The sequence below is a fragment of the Nannobrachium achirus genome (genome assembly GCF_963921795.1).
Source record: "Nannobrachium achirus genome assembly, chromosome: 18".
In the NCBI taxonomy this organism is placed as follows: domain Eukaryota; kingdom Metazoa; phylum Chordata; class Actinopteri; order Myctophiformes; family Myctophidae; genus Nannobrachium; species Nannobrachium achirus.
Genome location: NC_137825.1, coordinates 22,475,373 through 22,500,440, shown reverse-complemented (window position 1 = coordinate 22,500,440; position 25,068 = coordinate 22,475,373). Strand labels below are relative to the sequence as shown.

The window sequence follows — 25,068 nt, the reverse complement described above, 5'->3', positions numbered from 1 at the left end:
GGGCAACTTCTGAAAACGTTGCAAGCCAATCTTAGCCAATCAGGATGGAATATGAAAAATCTGTCTATAGAGATAATGTGTACCAATTTGCGTGATGTTAGGACAGAATTTGTAAGAGTAATATAAAGAAAAGATGTTTTGCAAAAATCATTCACAGAGAAAAACAGATGAGTTATTTTGTAATTTTCTTTTTACCAATTACCCAAATGCCCCCACCCTCCTGTTAAAAAATGCAGAAACGATAGAAAGCAATAAATGTTTTTTTTTTTCATCTTATTTGTCATTAAAAAAAAATAATAATAACCTTTGTTAAAAGAACAAAGTTGACCTTTAAAGCAGAATACCGCTTTAATCATTGTTGAAATATTTGTGAGCTTCTGCTGAAAAGGTACTTAACCCTGAATATATATTTGATCAAATATTTATTCAAAATCAACTTAATCAAGACAATATTACAAAGACAATACAACAATGTCACTTAAAAGCGACAGGCAAGTGTAATATATTGTACGATATTTGAGTTATCGAAGGATAAGAGACATCCATAATTTATTATAAAAACTTGAAACTATGATGTGTCTACTTTTACAGGTGTTGAACAACGAGACATACAGTACCTTGCCATCAGCACACTACTATTATTCATTTGGCTCTAATGTCTGACACAAGAACATACAGTAGCAACTAGCAAGTATGGAAATTCTAGTTTTATGTCTTACAATTGGAGTTATTCTTAATTACTCTGGATCTGGAATACCTCTAGACCTGTACATTTTTTATTTATACTCATAGCAAGGTATATTTCATCGGAACAGCAAGTCCACATGTAAATGGACCAAATAAATGTATAATGGAAAGATGATAAAACAAACAGAATACTGTACATTCAAAATGAAAAAGTCCCACATCATATAAAACCATCTCTATTGTACAACAAAAATGACCATACATAAACACAAATAAAAGCAAATTAAACGCTTATGAAAGCCTACAGTGGCACATGATCATCATATAAAAAGCAACTCATCAGCTTGCGTGCAGCTGATATAACAGTAAAATATTACTACATAGGTCCTTTAGCACTTTGTATTGAGCAGTGGCATTGGTCCTGACTTTACTGTTGAGCTGCGTGATCCACCAAAGATGATCCACCAAACCAACAAAACAGCTGAAAACCAAAAACTGGACAGCTGACATTATTTTAGGATTTCTGTTCTTAAAGCATTTCAAGCTCTTGAGCATTTCCCTTTTCAAGAAATAATACATTATCTTCATCACTTATTTATTTTGTCCTGATTTGTGAAAAGGAACCGATATGTAAGTGTCAGTAATGCTCTACCAGAGCAACATACAGTACAGCACACTACTCCACGGGGTGATCCTCCTCAAGATGGCAGTGTGGTAAATCATCTAGACAGCTGCCGCAGCACACTCATGTTCTTTCTCCTTCTCTTGACTGGCATATATTTGCTCGACAGTGTATCTCTCCAGCAATAGGCGTCGCTGATCTATAACCACTGGATCACCTGCTCGCATTCTAACACATCTGAACTAATTAAATGAATTCTAATGTTCTGCTTCTATGTAATGTAAAATTAGCTGTCATAACTGATAGAGGGTTTGTCAAAATTCACGTTTGACAGTAACGTTCTCCATTTTAAAGGCAGGCAAAAACCATTCACATGACAGAGTGTCAGAGTTCAGGTTCAGGTCTTGTGGGGATCGCAGAGGACCTTGGAGCAGTGGGTCGACCCACGAGTCCAGCAAAAAGACAAAACAACTCTGGCTGGACAATAATTAAAAACCATAACCTTTGTTGCTCTCGTGGATTTTCTGCTCCAGCTTAATTTTGAGCTCTGACACCAAGGCCGAGCTCATCCCTCCCATCTCTTTTCTGCGTGTTGACCTGGACCTCTTGGAGGCCCTGGACGCCAGCGCTCCAGAGATTGTGGGCACGGCCCCAGATAATGCGGGCATAGAGCCAGCGATCGAGGGCAGAGAGGCGGGGATCGTGTGCGTAGACCCAGAGATCGTGTGCACAGACCTGGGCCGCTCGCTGGGCTTGTGGTGACACGGGGGAGGAGGTGGGAGGCAGGGGGCGATGGGAGGCTGCGGTCTGGGCCGGGACCCGCTTTTGTTACTGTTACGGCTGGTACGGCTGGGGCTGCCATTCGGTTCGCTGACGAGGAACTTCTCCCCTGGGTTGTTGTTGGCCTTGAAGGGGGGCATCTTTAAGTTCCACGATTGGGCGTCCGTGGGGCGGCGCCTCTTGATGATGCGGCGCGACGGCCCAATCCTGTTTGACTTTGTGTTGCGTAAGTATATAGCCGTAGAGATCAAGACAGTCACTCCTACCAAAACACTAACGATAGCAGTGATCATGCCTAGAGCTTTCATGGGATGGGACCTACTTTTCATTAAAAAGGCCGCCATAGGCCCCTTGAAGGGAGTCTGTGAAAGAGCACAAATAGAAGAGTTTTAATCATGTCCAACGGACTGACTTTCAAGCGTCTAGATACCTTTTGTCCAAGCATGCAAGCTGGCTGAGCAAAGCACTGGCAGAGGAGGCCCAGACAACATATCTACTATGCTAACATAGTGAAATCGACACAGTGGAGTTAGAATCAAATGAACACTGAGGATTTTACTGCCATACCATTACAGTAGATGACATGCTTCCACACTCACATACAACCATCCATTCTGGTGGGAAGATCTAATCTAATGCAAAGCTAAGAACTACAACAGTATGCACAATGCTACTTGACTGGGAATGCGTCTGGCAGTGCGTTGCGTTAGTATTTCTATTTGACATGCATGAATGAACTATATGCTGGAGTAGTGTTGCCCTGCAATGAGTTAAGTGCAGAGAGATTTATTTTTCATATAAGACTGGTGCAAAATGCAGGCATAAATCCCTTGAAGAAGCTTGCATCTTCAGCCCCGATTTATACTTTGTTGTAACATGGTGTTGACTGTGACAAAGATAGACGATGTACAAGCTCACAAAGGGTTGTATCTGCGACGCACAGTGGTGTAAAAAGTACTCAAATGTTTTACTTAATTAAGTAAAGTTTTCAATACGGAAATGTAGAAATACTCTGTTACACATAAACGTCTGGAATTGAACATTTACTTGAGTAAAAGACAAAAGTACAAGAATATTGGTATCAAAATGAAATCAAAGTACAAAAGGTAGAAAGTACTCATTTGCACAATGTCCCATTTCACAAGTTTTAAAAAGTACAAAATGTATAAAAATCTTTTGAAAATAGCAGATCTACAAGCTCACTTGTGAGCTTGTAGTTCGGCATAAACGTATATAGGGCTGAAGTAGTTAATGTATGTTTTGTAATAATAATCAAAATCTACAAAGTAACTAGTAAATAAAGTTTTAATTGTAGTGAAGTAAAATATCTTATTCTGAGATGTAACGGAGTAGAACATTCGGAAATACTCCAGTAAAGTAAAAATGCCACAAAATTGTGCTTAAATACAGCACTTGAAATAACGTACTTAGTTACTTTACACCACTGGCGACGAAGTGTGAGCTTGTACTGTAGATTGGCTATTTTTGGCATGCCACCACACACACTGTTGTGCGACAGAGCATAAATTAGACACGAGTCTCTTCAGGTAAACAGTCGACACTTTGATCAAAAATCTTATCATAGTTTGGATTGATAACGATGGCTCTGTTGTCATGATTGATGATGCCATGATTGATCATTAAGTTAATTCCCCGATCTCAAATGATGATTTAATGTTGTTGTGCATGCCAAGTAATAGAAAAAGAATATCTTATAAACGTCTTATTGTATTAGATTTCTTTCCAAATTGTGCTCCGGTATTCTTTTACAGACAATAAACATCCAGTAGAAAAATAAATATCTTCTTTTTGTAATGAGAAAATGAATGTCTTTTTCAAGGACAAGCGATAGAACGAATTCCTCATTTGGCCCTGCGCACCACTTTAATGTAACTACTCTCAGGGTGGATTCTGGACTTTTTCACTGCGTTACAGTAAAGGATGGTGGATATGACTACTGTTAATAAAATGACAGAGGTGACAGTGCTGAGAAAAATCCAAAAAACGGTCAGGGGTTGCTTGCTGAGGCCCTTGAAGTAGTTTATAATTCGAGCTTTGATCTGAAAGCACAATTCACAACAACACAAGAGACAACAGCAAAAATAATACTGAGAGTCACCTCAACAAGAATGAACGCTTAAAGAAATGGAACACCACATGCAAACAACATCACACATGAAAATGGCTTAGCGTGAATACAAATTAAAAACAGAATGGCAGTGGAACTAATGATAAATGAAGTGAAAGTGATGCAATGCTTATCAGTTTAGCAGGGGCATTAGCCTATGACATGTTATTGCCTACAATACAGGCTTGGCAAAGCTGGCACTGGCAAAGCATGCAAAGTTAGCATTGACTCAGGAGCTGGAAGTAGCCGGCTCTTACCGCCTCAGTGATGTCGATGTTGACCACAGCTGTTGTGCTGAAGGACGGGGACCCTCGGTCCCGGGCCTGGACCACCAGAGACCACCTGCAGTCCTTCTTCTTGGTGATGTTCTGCATAATCTCTATGGACTTGATGTAAGGCTTCAGGTTGATCTCCCCTGTGTCAGCGTTCATGTCAAATATGTTATCGGGGTCTGCCGTCATGATGGAATACTGGATGATGTTGTTGGGAGACTCCGCGTCCTCATCTACTGCCTGGTAAAACGAAGGAAAGCAGGTTGGGTATCACTGATCTGGTCAAAGCTCATTTGATTGAATAAACACGTTACTAAACCTACATGATATGCGGTCGTCACGCACTGACATTTTGTACCTAACGCACTGTGTTGTCTTTTTTGTGCTTTTATTTTTCTTTTCTTTTTTTAGCACCTTACTTACATCCATAGTTATATCATGCACAGTATACAGTACACCTGCTGCTATGCCATAAGCATATCATGTATATATTATATAAGTATATCGTGTATACATCTGCTGCTATGCTCACGCACCTTTATATTTTATCTCAGGTACCATATGTGATTATGTGTAAATATTTAGTTTGTTTTTCCTTCCTTGATCTGCTTTCCCTGCTTGCCCTATGGAAATAACGATACGATGTGAACTATGCACGAAAATACATTTCATCCACTTCTTTACTTCTGTAAACCTGTGATGTGACAATAAAGCTATAAAGCAATAAATACGTAGATAATGACAGCACTTTCATTCAACACTGAGTCACACTTTGTGAGCTTGTGGATCGGAATTTTCAGCCAATACATTTGGTGTAGAACGAGAAAAAGGAAGGGGCCAAGTATACACCGCCGGGAGACCTAGGTCAACGAAGCATCTATGGTTTAAGTAGTTAAATGCTCCTAGGTTCCGGGGGAACATACCTCAATTCTGACAGGTGTACCAATGACCATTGTCCTGTCCAGGAACTTTTGCTCAAACTCTGGCGAGTGGTCGTTCTGGTCCAGGACGGTGACAAAGACCTCGGCCAAGCTGTACTTGCCGTCCGCGTCCTCGGCCTTGACGTAGAAGTTGTACTTGGACCTGACCTCCGCGTCAAGGGTGGCCCAAGGCTGGGTGTAGATGATGCCCAACGAGGCGTCGATAGAGAACCTGCCGACCAACATTGGGAATGAATTTAACGCATGAACCGTGGCGTCCCTATCAGGGGCTATAACCTTCAGCGGAAATACACTGGAAATATTTTCGTCAAAGATATTTGGTGTAGAGGGAAAAGGGAGGGTACCATGTATAAAGACCTGGGGGGGACTCTGGTCAACCAAGTATTGGTGGGTGTAATCTGATTTGGTTTTGTAGACCTATATTAATACCGCAGGGGAAATTCAGTTTAGTCAGATAGTCTCAGAGCCACTGGCAACAGACTGCTAAAAAGCTTCTTGTCCCGTACAATCAGGCACGCGAAAGAACTAAAATAAACCAGGACAAAAGGAAACGCTAACCTCCTCCCCAATTCCTGACACCTCTTCTCCCTCCTTTCCTTTTTTTCACTCTAATACTGTTTCTCCCTGATTTGCTGTAGAAGATACAGTGAAGTTGTTTTCATAAAGTTAGGTGCCAGCTACTGAAAGAATGCTGGGTATATATATGATCAATAAAAATAAATAATGTGCTGATGATCTCTTTTTTTGCTATTTTTTGCTCTCTCTTTCTTTTTCTTCTTTTTCTTAAACGTTTTATTATTATTATTATTATTGTTATTATTATCTATTACCTATGCTACTGCATTGCCTGAACTCAGACAGGTACTCTTGTGTATGCGTGCATGCGTGTGTGTGCGCACACGCATGCGTGCGTCCAGGGCTAAGAATATAAATAGTTCAAAAGTTAATTTATTTTTATTCAAAGCCATAAAGATTTGTCAGACATTGCAAAATGACTGGCAAGTGCAGCAGGCCTAAAGACGTATATTTTGTTTGTCGCTGCAGCTACAGCCCTTATTCATCCAATTTCTCTCATCTCTTTTCCACATCTTCACTGTGAAAATTAACAAGTTGCCTCCGAACCGATAACTTTCACACGTTCCACCCAACTCCCTGCCTGGAGAGACGCGGTATAAATTTGCACGTTCTGTTTGCTGTGTGCCACCCATGCGTTCCAAAGCTCCCTTCTCCCTGGCTCCAGCTGTCACAGTGCATGTTAATTGGCTCTCCCTGTGTGAGTCAGACCAGGGAATCTATTTTTTACCCTCCAATCCAATTAGGAGATTAGCCAGTATCTGGCTGCCATCTTAGAGTATAAGCTGTTTGTGGAGCAGAGGGAGAGTGTTGTTGCTGGGGCCGGCACTACTATACTGGTCTGCTCTCCTGTTTACTTTCTCCATCAGAGAGAGAGAGAGAGAGAGAGAGAGAGAGAGAGAGAGAGAGCACCAGAGAGGGTTAAAGGTTGTTGACATGGGAGCCAGAAGATTGCTCTATTTCCATGGACTTGTGTCCTAGGGATAGACCGATTATCGAAACGGGCGATTATCGAATTCGATATTCATACAATTTACTAATATAGAAAAATATCGAAAAAAAGGTTGGGGGAAAAAAAACGGAAAAAATATTACCGCAAATTTAGAAGGCATATTATACAAACAGCACAATCCATGAAAATGCAAATTTGCAGTGGATTTGCACATTTTAAAATAGCAGATCTACAAGCTCAAAATGTGTCGCACTGTGACGCGTTTTGAGCTTGTACTGTAGATCGGCTATTTTTGCTATGTTTAACTGTATAATAATATGCAATGTGGCAGTCTGGAGTGAGTGAAAATATAGTGGCCTCTCTATCATCAAAGTTGCTCCACGGTGAAAAAAAAGGTATAAATGAATTAACCACTTAACCAACATTTAAAATTGGGGGATTTATATATATTTTTTACTTAAAATGCATATCGGTTCTTAATATCGGTTATCGGCCTCTTTTGATCACAACAAATCGATATCGAAATTGAACATGAAAATCCCATATCAGTCGACCCCTAATGTGTCCTACCATATAAATCCATTGACCAAGTCAGCCTGTGAGGGTTAGATTTGTTGAGGGGCATGAGGTGGGAATCCATGCCTCCCCATATCAGTCGACCCCTAATGTGTCCTAGCATATAAATCCATTGACCAAGTCAGCCTGTCAGGGTTAGATTTGTTGAGGGGCATGAGGTGGGAATCCATGCCTCTGCGTTTGTTATCCCCACCCTCTCTCTGGCCAATTCAAAATGTTATTATTACCATGAGGATATGTTTTATAATACCTGCTTCTGGTCAGACTAGGTTAAATGTTTGCATTTTCTATTGGGAAATGTTGAATGTCTGATTTAATGTGTATGTTTTATAATATCACAACTTAATAATCTAATTAAAAAATGTGTCATGTGTCAATGACATTAAACCTTGCCTCCTTATTTTGGACACATTTTCGAAAGTTGTCCAAAATGTATAAAAATGTGTGAAACATTATTTTTTCCAATTATAAAGTTAGTTAAAGCAACATTGTTATATATATCTACAAGCTCACAGCATGTCACGATGCGTTGTGAGTTTGTAGATCTGCTATTTCCACTATTTTAGAATGGCCAGTTATTTGTCATCTCTGCCCTGTGTACTTTGTGTTTACAAAGCCTAAAGTAAGACTGTGGTCCATTGCAGGGTTTTACAATGTAGGGTGCTACTCACAAATCTGATCCGGTTCCATAAATTGTGTATTTGACATCACCCCAAGGCCCTGAATCTGGATCATTTGCCTGAGGAGAAAAACAGACGCAGAGATTGGTTAAAGGTGCTATATATCACCTAATATTGATAAAATTAAAAAATTATGCTATATAGAACCATTAGAGGTCCCGAAAACTAAAATTAAGAACCAATAGAGAACTTAACACATCCTAGCAGTGCTATATAGTATACTGCACTGTGTATAGCGCCTCAACCATCCCAAACAACCAGAGAAGAACCACCAATGTGTTGTGTGTAGAGGTCTGAACCTGTGACGGTTCCTGAACCAACTGCTGTCCATTTAGATGATTGAAGTTAGCCGAATTTAAGCTCATGTACAATGGGGTCGGCCGCGGGGGTTTAACCCAGCAGGGTCTGTCTACAGCAGAGAGTCTGTCTCTGGGGGAAATGAAACAGTAGGGCATGAGATACAGGGCCATATGATTAACCTTGACCTTTGTTACCTTTCAATACTATAGCTTACAAAGCCACATGGCGTTAAGTACCATACACACAATATGCAGTCTATCAGAACAATAACGCTGCCTGTCACGCTGAGCTTTGATCCCCGCGCCGGGAAAACCACCTGCTTTCTGCTAATGAACGCCACACTAGCAATATGCATTTATTAACAGATTGCTGCTTATATAATCATTGTTCGGCAGGGTCAAAAGCGAGAGTTTAATCTCCATCGAGTCCCCACTCACTGTCACAGACACAACATTGGAGCCTCCGGGGGAGTTCTCTGGGATCCGGGCGATGTAATACTCCGACGTGAATTTGGGGACGTTGTCGTTTCTGTCCAGGAGATTAATGACTATGTCAGCTGTCGCACTGAACCTCTCGGGCGTGTCAATCTCCACCGCCAGCAGCTGCCAAAACACAGATGCGTTCCAAAATAAATAATAAATACCCATTGTGGGCTATTGCAATTTTTTTTAAACAAGAGATGAATAGGCATAGGTCTGTATTGATGATAATGACACTCCTTTGTCTGCAGGGATTCAGACAGAAAATCTGACCTTGAAAGACAGGGTTGGCCCCTTCTCGTAGTCGATGCCAGACGTGTCCTCTACGATGATGGTGACCTGTGCTTCGTTGAGGACAGTCTGGGGGACCACCCTGAGGACCCTCCATGGACCCACCAGCTTCAGCTTGAACTTAGCGTTTGCTCCCTGCACAGGAAGAACACACAGAACAAAGGCTGATGAACATGCGTTATGATCAGGTTATTCTACCCTAAATCCTAATGCCTTTGTCAAATGTTTTACCACTTCAACACTACTATAATTTGTTAACCAGGGTCCCCCAGGAGACAATGTTATTAGGAGAACCCCCCCCCCCAATAGTTTTAATCTAAAATGGTATTACATAACTCGACATACTGTATGTAAGAACTAGGCTGATAAGCAGATGTTTATGTAATGTTGCACATACGGATGTTGATGTTGCTGAACCTGATTTGATCGATGTGGCGCGAATGTTACATCGAGATAATTGATTTGTATTATGTAAACCCATATTAAAGCACCAGCTGTATGCTGTGTCGATGATATTGTTTTCGGATTGCTCACATACTGTAAGTGTTGCTGAGGCCTGATTGCTATTGTTTTGGTACAGCCTGTCTTGTATGATGGCGGTTCAGCTTGTCCTTGTAGCAGCTAGTACCAGTAAGACTCCCTAATCGGAGATAAGCGACCATCAGGTCGGATACACAAACTTTAGAAGGCAATCGTAGCCAATCAGGAGGGAATATGGGAAATGGGACAGATCCATGGGACAGATCCATGTTGATGACATGACTTTAGATATACTGTGTACCGCTTTGTGTGATTTTAGGGCAAAATCTGTAGGAGCAGTGTAGAAAAATGTATTTAGAAAAAATCTGCCTCATGGTGGCGCTAGAAGAGGGCCATGTGAGAAATCAGGGCTCGAGGTTGTGGTTTGGCAGCCAAGGAGTGTGTGCAAAGTTTGGCATGGATAGGGCCAATGGTGGTGGAGATAACAGTAGGGCCAAAATGATATAACTATACTTATTGTACTTCTCCCTTTGATATTATGTACGATAAACCACATCCATCAGACTATCCCCACCTTGAATATTGTCTCCGACTCCTCTTGCCTCATCAATTACTGATTGATCCAGAATTCCACCACAAGAGATGTAGGGCCCTATTTTCATCAATGCCTTACCCCTATCTCACAACATGTCAAAGTAGATTGGCCATTTGAAGTTGATGTTTTTCAAAATAGTAAAAAAGAAGTTTAGGGATAAGTTTTAAGGCATGGATGAAAATATAGCAGATCAGTCTATGACCGCCGGATCTCCACTGTGCTGTGGGTGAGTGTCTGTCTGTCTGTCTGTCTGTGAGTGAGTGCAGAGTGAGTCGCGGACATCACTACCATTGATGATTGATCATGCATCATGCACGCTCGCATGCATGCATGCCGTGATTACTTTTAGGCGGAGCAAATACATATTCGTTATTATGATGATGATCGGCTTGGCTCTTCTTCTTTTCCTTTTTCTTCTTTTTTTCCTCTCTAATAAGTTGTGCGCGTCATGGTAGCAGCGGCACTGTGTGTGTGTGTGTGTGTGTTTGTGTGTGTGTGTGAGTTTGAGTGTGTGAGTTTGAGTGTGTGAGTGTGTGAGTGAGTGAGTGAGTGAGTGAGTGAGTGAGTGAGTGAGTGAGTGAGTGAGTGAGTGAGTGAGTGAGTGAGTGGGTGGGTGAGTGAGTGAGTGAGTGTGCACGCACACACACGCACTGCATAAAAGCTGCAAAGTGACCTATTCCAGTGTACTTGTCCTTGTTCAACACCTGACCTGACCGGTCTACTAAACTACATGACCTAGCACAGGAATCCTTCTCCTACCTGATCGGAGTCGTTGACAGTGATCTTGAAGCCTCGGAGGATCTCCCCTGCGGGCGGGTGTTCGTACATGGTGACCTCGAACAGATTTTGTGGGCCGTTTTCCCCGTAGAAGGTTGGAGGGTGATTGTTGAGGTCGACCACTCGAACTGTCACCACTTCCATGGCATAGTCCCCCAAGTGGTCGCCAGGCCCTACCTCTGACGCCTGGGGTTAAGGGTATAGACAGACAGAAACAGGGTTCCATTTGTAAGGAATAACATTTTCTTAACCACCAGACCTGAGCTGAGCTTGTAGATCTGCTATTTTTCTATTTACTTTTCTCTTTTCTCCCCCAAATGTTGATGCCAAGGTTAATGTAATTAACACTAGTAAGATGCCTCAGGGCGACAAGCGACCTCGCCCTAAAGGTCTCCTAAGAGGTCGCGACATCAGGGATCTCCATATATGGGCATAAAAGGGATTTGTTCCCCCTGGCATCACAGGGATCTCTCTAACAGGGCATCATTAATTGATGACATCAGGGAACTCCATATATGGGCATAAAAGGGATTTGTTAGTGTGACATCACAGTGAAGCCAGAGCGTGATTTCAGAGCGGAAAACCCATTCTGGTAGAGTGGTTCCCCTGAGGGTGAGGTCGCGCCACAGTGATGTGGACATCAGGGCGTGTGGACATCAGGGATCTCCATATATGGGCAGAAAAGGGATTTGTTCCCCTGGCATCACAGGGATCTCCATATCTCCATATATGGGCATAAAAGGGATCTGTTCCCCCTGGCATCACAGGGATCTCTCTAACAGGGCATCATTAATATTTATGACATCAGGGAACTCCATATATGGGCATAAAAGGGATTCTGTTAGTGTGACATCACAGTGAAGCCAGAGCGTGATATCAGAGCGGCAAACCCATTCTGGTAGAGTGGTTCCCCTGACATCACAGTGACATCAGAGCATGATGACATCATGATGACACATTTTTACGGTCTATGGGCAAACCCATAGACCGTAAAAATACGGTCTACACGCGTACAAGCTGTGACGTTTCTCATGGTAAACTGTGACCTTCGGTCGCAATAACCTACATGGTTTGTTAAATTGTTAAGTTGAATATCAAATAAATCAGACTACAATAAATCAGTCTGTATTGTATTTAATGTATTTAATTCAGTCTGACCCCATGCAGGGATAAAACCACCGCCTATACAAATGAATAAACGGGAGGGGGGATATCAGAGGCAGAGGCATGGATCCTCCAATCCCCCCAGCCACTCCCAACTGTGGACAGATAGACATGCATACAAACAGTCAATAATGACATCTCAGCATCCAACTAACTGAGGCCATGGCTACACAGAGCTGGATATTTCATATATCCCGGTTTTTCAGATATCCACATAGAAAAATATCTAGGTCCACACGGAGCTGGATATTTCATATATCCCGGTTTTTCAGATATCCACATAGAAAAATATCTAGGTCCACACGGAGCTGGATATTTCATATATCCCGGTTTTTCAGATATTATCCACATAGAAAAATATCTAGGTCCACACGACAAAGATATCTAGATCTAACAAGCACACACACAGTAAAGTCTTATCCGGGTTCCCTGTCTACACGGATCCAGTGAATCGGATATCGGATATCTCTCTCACTTATCTCTCACTTATTTATCCGGTTTCAAAAATATCCAGCTTCGCGGGCGAAATATCCAGCTTCATGTGGCTGCAAGCCCAAACAGCATAAAAAAGGTCTAGCTTCAGAAATATCCAGCTCCGTGTAGCCATAAAGACACAAAGAGAAATAATTGTCGCACCTTGACGTTAATCTCGTACAACTCATTTTTCAACTGGGATGGGTGTGTTGTCAGGGTGATGCAACCGCTCGTGCTGTTAATGTCAAAGACGCCATCACTACCTGAAAACGAGAAAGGAAAGGTGTTGTAGAGAAAAAATAGTTAACACAATTTAGGTTTGGGTTTAGTTTATTAGCACATTGTAATATAAAATAAAAACAATACGCATCAAAAGGAAACAAGTTATTGTGCTAGAAAATGAAGAAGCCAATAGGCTTATTTGGAATCCTTTTCTTAATGGAAGATGTCATTGAATAAATAACATCGACAAGTTAAATAAGAACAATACAAAAGAATACAAGCTTAGAAGGGAAACAGCATTGCGATAAAATAAACAAGAACACAAAAGAGAATGTTATTATTATTCTGCTATTGTTATTATTGCTTACCATTTATGAGAGAGTAATAGATTGGGTTGGGATTGCCCTGATCTCCGTCTCTGGCAGTCACTGTAAATATCTCAGAGCCCTGAAAGTACAAAGTAAAATATCCTTTAGAACAGGGGTCTTCAACGTTTTCGGGCCAAGGACCCCTTAGCTGAGAGAGAGATAAAGCAGGGACCCCCTCTACATATTGTATAAAATTGTGTTGCAGATTAAAACTTTTTCATACATTTCTGAGACAGCTTAGACTTGTTTGACAGCAATATCATCAGTGTAGGTTGTTGGTTTAATGTGTATTTCTAGACATTGAACGACTTGAATCGCCAATACTTAGACTGCTTTTCTTTTCACTCTACACCAAACCTCTTTGCCAAGAATAGCAGATCTACAAGCTCACAACGCGCGTTGTGAGCTTGTAGATCGGCTATTCTTGGCTAATGTTCCACACGGAATAGGGATACTAGGGTTCAAGTTTGTGTAGAAAAAAAAGAAAAATCTTATCACACAAAGATTTGGTGGACCCCCTGTGGTAACTCTGAGGACCCCCTAGGGGTCCCGGACCCCCTGTTGAAGACCCCTGCTTTAGAATATATTCAAATGCTGATGCATTGGCAAAAAGCAAGAGCACACAACTAAACTGCACTCCCAAAAAAGAAAGAATAGTATTTTTATATAATCTCTGTACAAGAACAGAGATGACATAAACGTAGCCAAAGTGAACCCATTAAGACCTGAGTCCGATTTACAAATGTCTAAATCAGTCAATCAATCAAAAATAAACTGTTTTCTGATAAACTTATATTGCTATTATCAGTGGTGCTCAAACTTTTGCATTTCAAGGACCCACAAAATTCTATGTATTTGGTTGCAGACCCCCACACAAAAATCAAAATATCTTGTTCCAGGGACCCCCAGAAGCAGAGTTTTTTTTCTTTTTTAAATGGCTCATAGTGCAGCACAAAGTGATGCGCTAGCAACTCGCATCTGCTATTTTTGAATAAAGTGTAATATAATGGTTAAAGTGGTTCAAATGTTTTGAATTGGTTAAAGACTTACGGGGACAGAGACTTCGTAAATATATCCAAAGTAAGGCGTGCCAACGAAGGAAGGGGGCGTGTCCTGGGCATCGATGACATTGATGGTTATGGTGGCAGTGGAGGTCATCACCTGATGGTTGCCATTGTACCTCCCTCCTCCATCCTGGTGAAAGAACAACATGAAATCTGTTAAATTCAGATTACATTTTTTCTTAAATATCAATGAATCGACACAAAAACTTCTAATGGACCAATCCCCAATCACATACACACCCATTGTAACTGTTACAATGGGTGTGTATGTGATTGGGGATTGGTCCATTGTTTGGGTTTTTTGTTTGGGTTTTTTAAGATGTTTTGGGGTCTTTTTTGCCTTTAATTGATAGTGTACAGTGGATTTGGACTGGAAACAGGGAGAGAGAGAGAGATGGGGAGAGACATGCAGCAAAGACGATTACTCTTTACAATAAATCAATTAGTTTTGTTTGAAACTGTGGCACCCCTAAATATGACATAAGATTAAAATGGCCAAGTGAATGTGATCAATGGGAGAGGGACTATATTGGGGTGTCTTTCAAGGACGCTCACACAAGGCACATAGCTGCTGGTGAATACACATGTGAAATTGGCGCCGCAAAGTGTTATCTCTATCTGTTACGTCATGCAGCCACCATTATATAATTTCTGCCCATACCAAGGCTATAGTTAGATTATTTTTGGAGCCCGTTGCAATATTTACATCTTATTATAATCCAGTTATTGTGTGCAATGCATGGCTGTACACGGTTTCAATCATGGCACTAATCCATTCGAAATTTAAGTTTGAGATGTTTTAATTAGCCTCAAATTAACATATTTTAATGTCGGTTTTCATAGTTAACGCAATACGGTCGCAGTAAATTATACAATTTCACCCATGTCTCCAGTCCAGTCCAAACCAATGTCACGCAATGCTGATAAACCACTGATGGCTTTTTTTTAGAGACATCATGTCTAGGTTTGATTACTAAGTTGTAATACCATTACACCACATTTCAAATTGGGGATATTAAACTCATTATTCACATTTCTCCCTAATCTAGCATGACATACCGGTATTAGACATATCATATTATTTGAAATGTTTAAATCTAGTTATATGACTGCTAAAGATGGAAGCTCAGCCTGGCCATGCTAATCGTGTTAAAATTAGAAGGGGTGAGCGTTGGGTGCATGGAGTTCATTCTGAGGTTCTGTATGAAGGAAGATGCTACTCAATGATGGAGATCTCCCCATGATGGAAAAAGTAACAAAAGCAAACAGTACTCATTGTGTAAAATGTCCCCATTTCACAAGTTCAAAATGTATCAAATGTCTGAAAAATAAATACATATAGGGCTGAAGTGGTTTTGTAATAGTCATAAAAATCTACAAAGTAACTGCTACTAAAGTTTTCATCTAGCCTAGTTGTAGTGGAGTAAAAGTACAATATGTTCCTCTGAGATGTTGTGGAATAGAAGTAAAAGTATTGAAGATTGTAAAGTAAAGTAAAAGAACCTCAAAATTGTACTTACAGTAAGCACAGTACTTGTACTTACTACTTAGTTACTTTTCACTGCAATCTGCTCAACTTAAAGTGACTCATCTGGACCTGATGATGATGACGACCCACACGAGCCCTCTAATAATAGAGCTACCAGATGCCTCACTAAACTGTGTGAAAAGATGAAGCTGTGGACATGAACCTGTCTGTTCTCATCTCCTTAATGCTATGAAGCTATACATAGAAAAATGTCCTAAGCGCTTTAATTTAGTGTAAATAAAAATAAATATTCATGAGTCCATTACACTTTTTTCATAGTGAGCCTCTTCTTCTTGGCATAAGTGGGAAAATGTATATGGAATAGACATTTAATTGCTGAGTAGCTTTAGATGAATAACATGTCACATTAAATAGTAAAAAAACCTTTGGAGTCTCATATGGCACAGAAACGGATCATTTTGTATTTTAAAAACAAGATGCCAGACCCCAGAGACCATTTAACATAATTATGTAAACAACTTTAAAATACCTGATTGCTACTTTATGTTAAGCTTGCAAACCGTATTATGGACCAATATTTATATAAAATATATATTTTGAAAAGCATGGTGTGGCCCCTTTAAAACGTCACATTTTATACAAAAACCTCTCTCCATCTGATCAAAATAATTATAATGGTGTGTAAAAAAAAGTGCCACGGACAAGGCCAAGTCTTGCCACGGACACACTTGACCGACCACCGTGTACGGACAGACATATACAGTAGATGACCCCTGCACAGGGCCAGCCCATGTAAAGGGATGATGACCCCTTGACTCGCTCACCTTGGCAACCACTGTCACGAAGTGTGTGGGCGTGTCCTCGTAGTCCAGAGTCTCCCCCGGTTTGATTCTGAGGACCCCACTGTGACCGTCGATGGTGAATTTGATGTCCGGCGTGCTCTGTTGATGTAATCGGTCAAAATGGTCAAGGGTGAGCGGAGTAATAGTGTTGCCTATACTTGCAGGTGTGTTTATACTGTATGTATTTGAGCACAGTGCTTAACCACTTAAGGCATACATGGGCCACATGCGGCCCCCACCTTCACTTAAACTTCACTGGAATACCGATATATTATTGATTTCAGCTGTTACAATACCAAACATGACCTGCTTTAATTCCTTCAGTCTATATTAGTAGCTTTATGACTAGTATTAAAATGTGTTTTTTTTATGTCCAATGTATTTATTTGTATTTAAGTTCATAAAGTTAACATGAGTATATAACTAAATTTGTTTGAAATTAATTCAAAATGTAACATTTCAGGATTCCAATAAAAAATAACAAAACATAATTCAGGATTCCAATTCAAAAGAAGCAAAAATAGCCGATTTACATGCGTTTTGAGCTTGTAGATCTTGTAGATCATCAAAGTTGCCCACCCCTGACTTAAGGTATTTTGGGCATGTCACAAAACAAGTAAATTACTAATCTAGCAGATCTACAACCTCAGAGTGGTTTCTATTTTCACTATCTGTCATACAACAAACGATTAAGTGGTTAACAATCAATCTAACCCTAATAATCGTAATCCTATATATCCTAACCACCTGTATTTTATTTCTGTCACTTTCTTTCATTTTCATTTTCTGTACATTTCTGGTCTTGCATGAGAATATAGCAGCATCGCAATGTAAACAATGACATATGCTGAACTGTCAAGCATGTCCAAGCTTCTGCTAAGCCATCAATGCCTTCATCAAATGTGATTGAAATTTAATCCACTAAAGTAACATTAACGCCTTTTTTCCACACTATACTCCGCTCATCAAATTAATCCACCTCCATCAATTAACACAGGAGAGTGGCACATTATGATGTGAGTGGAACCTTTGGGTTTTTACCACCACTGTAAACCAAACATGGCTGATATTGGCTAACACAGTGTTTCTCAAATAGGAGAACTACTCTAGCTTGTAGATCTGCTATTTTTGGCAAAAGTTCTCAGAATATGGATGCTAGGATTCAAGTAGTTGAAGACCCCTGTACTAAAGCCAAAATGTTTTTTTTAAGCACTGGGCTAATGGATGTATTTGACAATAATGGGACTATGTTATTACTAGTGACTAGTGTTACCTGTAGGGCGTATGAAACACTGCCTCCAGAACCTATGTCTTTATCCACTGCTTGGACCCTGTAGATGCTGCTTCCTGGAGTGGTGTCCTGTTAAGGAATACATAGAATCAAAGGGAATGTGCAAACATTAAAAGGATATCCCTGACTAATAAGACAAATATGCCTTAATCTATCTATAAATGCGACAAATCTCTGTCTGTTTGTTTGTTTGTTTGTTTGTTTGTAATCCGCGTATCTCGAGAACCGTTCGTCCCACCGGCTTCAGATTCGGCACGCGCGTTCCCCGCCGCCGCGCGGAGTGCAGTGCCGGGCCTCGACCCGACCCGACTCGCGGTTTTCCGAAACCGGCGCGAAACGTTCGGAATCTCCTTATGCGGAGCTGATTGTTGACATCAGGCTGTTCCGGAGGAAATCGGCGCAAGCGCTGAGTCATTGTGACATCACTTCATAAAAGGCTCTGACATCACGTACGCCACATGAGTCAACACAAAATCTCTGTGAATGTGTATGTATGTATGTAATCCGCGTATCTCGAGAACCCTTCTTCCCACCGGCACGCGCGTTCTCCAGATATGGGCATAAAGTCTGACATCAGAGTTTTCCGCAACCGGTACTGTGTGTGCAGAGATCTTCATATATGGGCATAAGTGGACAAAGACAAACAGATGGTCAAAACGGGTCCTATGACAACAGGTATATTAGTGCAGTGCTCGGCCTCGACCCGACCCGATACACGATTTTCTGGAACCAGCACGAAAGGTTCGGATTCTGATGTCTGACATAAGGATTTTCTGGAACTGGCACTGTGTCTGCATAGATCTCCATATATGGGCATAAAATGGATGCAGACAGACAAATACAGATATCTCCATATATGGGCATAAATGGACACAGGCAAACAGATGGTCAAAGATCTCCATATATGGGCATAAAGTGGACGCAGACAGACAGATACAGATATCTCCATATATGGGCATAAATGGACACAGGCAAACAGATGGTCAAAACGGGTCCTATGACAACAGGTATAATGGGGTTTGCATTAAGTTTGTCTCCTCCTCCATCTGTTTGTCTGTGTCCCTTTATTCCCATTATGGAGATCTCTGTATCTGTCTGTGCCTCCGACTGTGTTGCAGACACAGTGCCGGTTCCCCCTTTAATGCAAACCCCATTATACCTGTTGTCATAGGACCCGTTTTGACCATCTGTTTGAAAAAGCGACAGAAATCTCATATATGGGCATAAAATGGACGCAGATAAACATATATCTCCATATATGGCATATATGGGCATACAATGGATGCAGAATCACAAAGATCTCCATATACGGGCATAAAAGGGACACAGACAGACAGATACAGAGATCTCCATATATGGGCATAAAATGGACGCAGATAGACAGATATCTCCATATATGGGCATATATGGGCATAAAATGGACCCAGAACTATAACTGCAGTGATCTCCATATATGGACATAAAATGGACACCGACAGACAGACAGATACAGATATCTCCATATATGGGCATAAATGGACACAGGCAGACAAATGGTCAAAACGGGTCCTATGAAAACACGTATAATGGGGTTTGCATTAAAGGGCGGGGCATTCATTCCCTATTTACATTGTTCCGAGTTGGCCAGGTCGCCGACTAGACGCTGGGCCGCCCGAAGGGCGGCCCAGCTTCTAGTACATTATAATTGCCCTTAATAAATTATAATAGGGACAACTCCCGTTGCAAGTTGATGATGTGATGATGTAATTTGTCCATGTGTGGACCAGCCCCCCTGGACACTGCTCCAACAGATTTTGACCAAAAATCACGCAAAGCGGTACACAGTATCTCTAAAGTCATGTCATCAACATGGATCTGTCCCATTTTCCACATTACCTCCTGATAGGCTACCATTGCCTTCTAAAGTTTGCTGGATTGCTCAGTTTTCCACAAATCATGAACACCACATGCCTTTTCTTTGAATTAGCCACGCACATTCCCTCAACACATAGCCATACATGCCACTTAAAATCTTCACATCTACCTGCACATGGGCCTCTTCTAGCAACACCATGAGGTTGCTTTTTGCACACTCTTATCTCCGGCACCGTTGGCCCTATCCATGCCAAACCTTGCACACACACTCCTTGCAGACAACATTATGCGACCTGACGGTCGCTTATCTCCCGATTAGGGAGTCTTACTTGTTCTAGTATTTATAATATTGCTTTGATGCTCATATTAACCTTAGTATGTATTAAGATTTTGTATTAGCATATATGCATTCCATAGGGCTATACTGTACCACACATGGACATATGACATCATCAACTTGTGATCTGAGAGGTCCTTATGGAGTGAAAGATATATTTTTTAAATGTTAGCTATAGAGGGCAATTATAATGCATTAAGGCATATTTGTCTTATTAGCTAGGGATCCTTTTAAATACACATGATCGTCCAAGTTGCATGACACTGTACAGTAGAAAGCATGGTGGAAGAAGTACTCAGATTTAGTAATTATAGTAGATAAAAGTACCAGTACCACAATGTACAAATACCTATGTTATGTTACAAATGCATGTAAAAGTATTCGTCTTAAAATATAGTACTGAACGTAGAAAGTAAAGTATAATGTATAAAAATGCTTTGAAAATAGCAGATCAACAAGCTCACGTGTCACTTGGGGACGTGTCATGAGCTTTTATCTACTATTTTGCTACAGATCTGTAATTGGAATGTAGGGCTAGCTCTTCATGTTATGTCACACATATCTTGTTTGTCCGTGGCAAAAATATATATATTTTTTTTACAAAAATGTCCACCACAAGCCAGCATGGTGATGACCCCTGCGCTCTAATGAGGCAGGCAGCAGAGATGGATTATGTATAAGATATTACAGAGACACACTTTGTCATCCCACAGTGTTTATATCAATAAAAAGACAGTGTGAACCAGTGCTGTCTGGTAGTTCAGTTTACATGATGTTATATTATTGCCATAATTTACCTCTGGGACATCAATGATGAGAGGTAAGTTTAGAAATTCAGGCTGCTCGTCGTTGGCGTCTGTCACAAACACTCTCACTGTCTCGACAACCTGAAGGAAATGACAAAAAGGAGGAAAAGGACATTTCACCCATGCACTATATACAGTATGTGAATCTGTAACATATACTGTAGATGTCAAAATATGAAAACTCACTTTATTGCGACCATCCGATATGCTCACTATTGCTGCAATTTCACCTTGTTTCTACAAAGAAAAAAGAGGGTATGTTTCTTTCAACATCAAGGCTAACAGATGGTTAAGTTCCATATTATGCAGTACACCCTCAGTGTTCATTTAGCTTAGAGTGTGTACAAATGGAACCAAATTATGGTCCATTTGGTTCCATTTGTACACTCTCTAAGCTAAATGAACACTATTTTTGCTGCGTACGTAGCTCTGGTCCATACAGAGGAGCCACAGAGGGATTCTCCTCTTAACGCTATGGACCAGAGCTACTGTGTACCAGGCTTCTTAACACATATGGTGCCAACCCCGAGTTTCCCGAGTTTGTATTGGTACTAGTGCTGTGCCAACCCTGAGTTTCCCGAGTTTGGGCCGTTTTTGAAAAAAAAAAAAAAAAAAAAAAAAAATTCAATTTTTTTTTTTTCAAATTTTTTTTTTGGACCTCCAGAAATGTATTAGGCATGATCGCGATCGCGAAATTGCATGTTTAACCCCCATACCAACCGATTCTTTCAAACATGCCAGCCATGTGTGTTTACATCTGAAGAAAACATAATGGCTGATAAATCATGAATGCCTGAACGGATTTCCAAGCGGATTTTTTTGTTTGAAAGCTGTGAACAGCATCTACACACGTGGTGCATCATCTAGGCATGGGCGTGCACTTTTTACACACTTGCACAATTACATGGAAGTCTATGGTAACCATGGCAACGCGAGACATTGAAGAGAAAAAATCATTGCAACATAAGTGTTAAAATGAACAACCTCTGCATTGAACGTACCTCTCTGTCGAGCTCCTGCACTAGAGTCACGTTTCCTGACTTGGGGTCCACTTGGAAGTATTCTCTGGACCCCTTTTCAAAAGACATTCCATATCGCACCGCATCCCCCTCTGGATCTGTGCCATTCAGAATGTATACCTGTGTTCCTGCATTGGAAAGACACGACAGAGAGAGAGAGAGAAACTAAACAATTCAAATTCAAATATCCCAGAGTGTAAACAGAGCTGTTACCTTTAAACGCATTTTAAATCTGAGGCTTTTTTTGTATGCTATTTAAATCTTTTTGATGAAAAAAGGACTGTAAAAGATTGCTGCTATTTGTTTAAAAAGCTTTATACCCTGTATTCATATAACATGTATAACAAGACAATGTAACATAGCTCTGTTTACACAATGCTGTACCCCCTCCAACTATAATTTATGTTCCCCATTTTCAACTGTTTATATTATATTTTGAGTTTTGACACTTGCTTTTGCAATTTAAAGGTATGTTTTCTCATGCCAATAAAGCTCCTTTGAAATTAAAATTTGTGTGTCTATGTGCAGAGTTGAAATACTTTCATCATATCTTTTTTTTTATTTTATATCAACAAATAGATTTGGCCATCTGGTCAAGCATGTTGTTGTATTCTTCTGTATACTGTATTCCTAAGACCTGCATGCAGGTGACAGGTATTAAAATGGCCAGCATGGGTCTCAATACTAATGTGATCCTTCCATTACACCTTTGCACTCTGAATGCACACATTACTGAAGAGACAGTTTACATTGATTATTACAATCCTTGTCTAACTCACCGACTGGTGTGTCCTCTGAGATGCTGAACAAAGCCATATTCCCGTTTGTGCTGCTTGGTTCATTGTCATAGAAATAAGGAGCGTAGTCCGTTTGCCCTTTTAGGAAACAAATATCTTGATTGAGCAAGAACAACATAAATTCTTTCAATGACCACCATGTTTTTGACAAATAAGAGTTTGTGAGACTGCACCATAACCATAATAAATGTAATAATACACATTGTACATTTAACTGACAGGCATATACATTGGATTTTATTTTTAGTGTGAACTTGGATGCAATCTAGTGATAATTTATCACACTCACTTGCTGGAAGGACGGGTACGGAAAGGAAAGGAAACAGAGAAGGGTTGTTAAATGTTGGGATTCTTTGACATAAATTCAACAGTATCACACTAGAAAACACATTGAACATGCAAAGCACCGGCCGCATGAACTCTCTCTTAAGCAGTTCATGCCCTCTGCGTAGAGGAGAGGATTAGCCAGATATATTATGAAGCCAATAAACAGGCGAGAGGAACTCTTGTTATAACCACACAAAACGATGGAGAAAAAAAAAGGAGACCAGAGCCTACCCGAGGTCAAGTGAACAGAGATGACCAACAGCAAAATATGTATTTTCTTTTCCTTCTTCATCCTGGTGGAGAGGTAAGGCTTGGCTGGCTCATGTGGAAGGCTTTGGGGAAGGTGTGGCGAGTGGCGAGCTCTCCTGGAAGGTGGCTGAGCTCAGCGAGAGGCTCAGTGGAAGGGGCTGGAGCAGCTTCTCAGACACTAATCCAGTGACGCACCGCTCCACTCCTCAGACATCTTCCAGTGCGTTCACTCACATGATGACTCAAAACCACACACGCGCTGCCTGACGCCGATGATGAGAGAGATGGATGCCTGAGTTTCTCACGTCGCACGGTGTTATCACACCTCAACATATGATGTGGGAAACAAGCCTGCTATGGAGAAGGTCATGCCTTTCCGGCATTACAGATAAATCAGATGCTTTGATTTACTTTTATAACATAGTCAGACTATACGACGCTGTTGCCAGGCAGCGTATACGGTGCCATATACAGGGCGGAGGGTCTTTTTTTCTCCCAGTGGTTTTAATCCAATGGTATCTTAGATCAGTGATTCTCAACCCTTTCAATTTCAAGGACCCTCAGTTTGATATGCTTAGGCCACGCCACAGACCCCTATTTGATACAATTTGATTTCTGAGACCTCCAATCTACACTATTAAATACTATGCCGCCTCCAAAATGTGGAATGACCTATCAAAAAGACATGAAGGTTCTCGAATCCCTATCCAAACTGAAAACTAATTCCTGTGCTCAAATTACGAGAGCATAGTTTAACATATTGATAGTACTGTAGAACAAGGGTCTTCAACAGGGGGTCCGGGACCCCTAGGGGGTCCTCAGAGTTACTACAGTTGATCCTCCAAATCTTTGTGTGATAGAAGATTTTTTTCTCCAATATTAACCACTTAAACCCTATCGTCCATATTCTGAGAACATTAGCCAAAAATAGCAGATCTACAAGCTCACAAGCTTGTGAGCTTGTAGATCGGCTATTTTCGGAAAAGAGGTTTCGTGTAGAGGGGAAAAAGTACAGAGTGAAAGGTCAAGTTTATTAAGTATTGACGATTCAAGTGGTTAAATATCTGGAAACACAAATTTAGATGAACCCAAAATACACTGATGATTGTGCTGTCAAACGATGAAACTAAATATGGTATCTATGGGATGTGGGGGGTCCCTGCTTCATCTCTACCTCGACTAAGGGGTCCTTTGCCTTTGTTTTACTGATGAATTAAGTACAATGGACCACAATGCAAACAAGCCCTTGGGGCTTTTTGTGTTATCCTTTTAGCATAACCTTTGACTGTACTGTTAATAATTGTGTTAATAAAGTATTCAATCAATCAATCAATCAAAACAATCCTCAGCGCTAATTTAATTCTGAAGTTATACAAATGGAACCAAATGGGCCCAGAAGGCCTATTTGTAAACAATCTCAGCTTTTGGCTCCTAGTCCTACAACTATCAGTCATTTAGCTGAGGACCCCCTGGAACACCCTCAAGGACTCCTGGGGGTCCGCGGACCATGTTGACCTCATACCTATATAGGGACAGTTCTGGAGGAGAATCAAGCAACCTTTGAACCTCAGTCTCAAGTTCATGACCCACGCTGGAGTGGACCAGTGTGTTTGTGACCTTGTCACTTAATGA

The 25,068-nt window shown here is 40.8% G+C and overlaps 1 protein-coding gene across 1 annotated transcript; it reads right to left on the bottom strand.

Moving 5' to 3' along the window:
- Nucleotides 1–1,797: 1,797 nt before the first annotated feature.
- LOC308302968 (cadherin-related family member 1a) lies at nt 1,798–23,650 on the bottom strand (the record flags this gene model as incomplete). The annotated part of the gene is made up of 18 exons (XM_080747287.1): nt 1,798–2,451; nt 4,475–4,729; nt 5,413–5,641; nt 8,203–8,270; nt 8,949–9,113; nt 9,264–9,416; nt 11,116–11,319; nt 12,934–13,034; nt 13,362–13,440; nt 14,412–14,555; nt 16,739–16,855; nt 18,030–18,116; nt 21,036–21,125; nt 21,231–21,281; nt 22,046–22,191; nt 22,843–22,938; nt 23,150–23,152; nt 23,632–23,650. The coding sequence occupies 18 exons, from the start codon at nt 23,648–23,650 to the stop codon at nt 1,798–1,800; spliced, it is 2,661 nt and encodes an 886-aa protein (XP_080603413.1).
- Nucleotides 23,651–25,068: the final 1,418 nt, after the last annotated feature.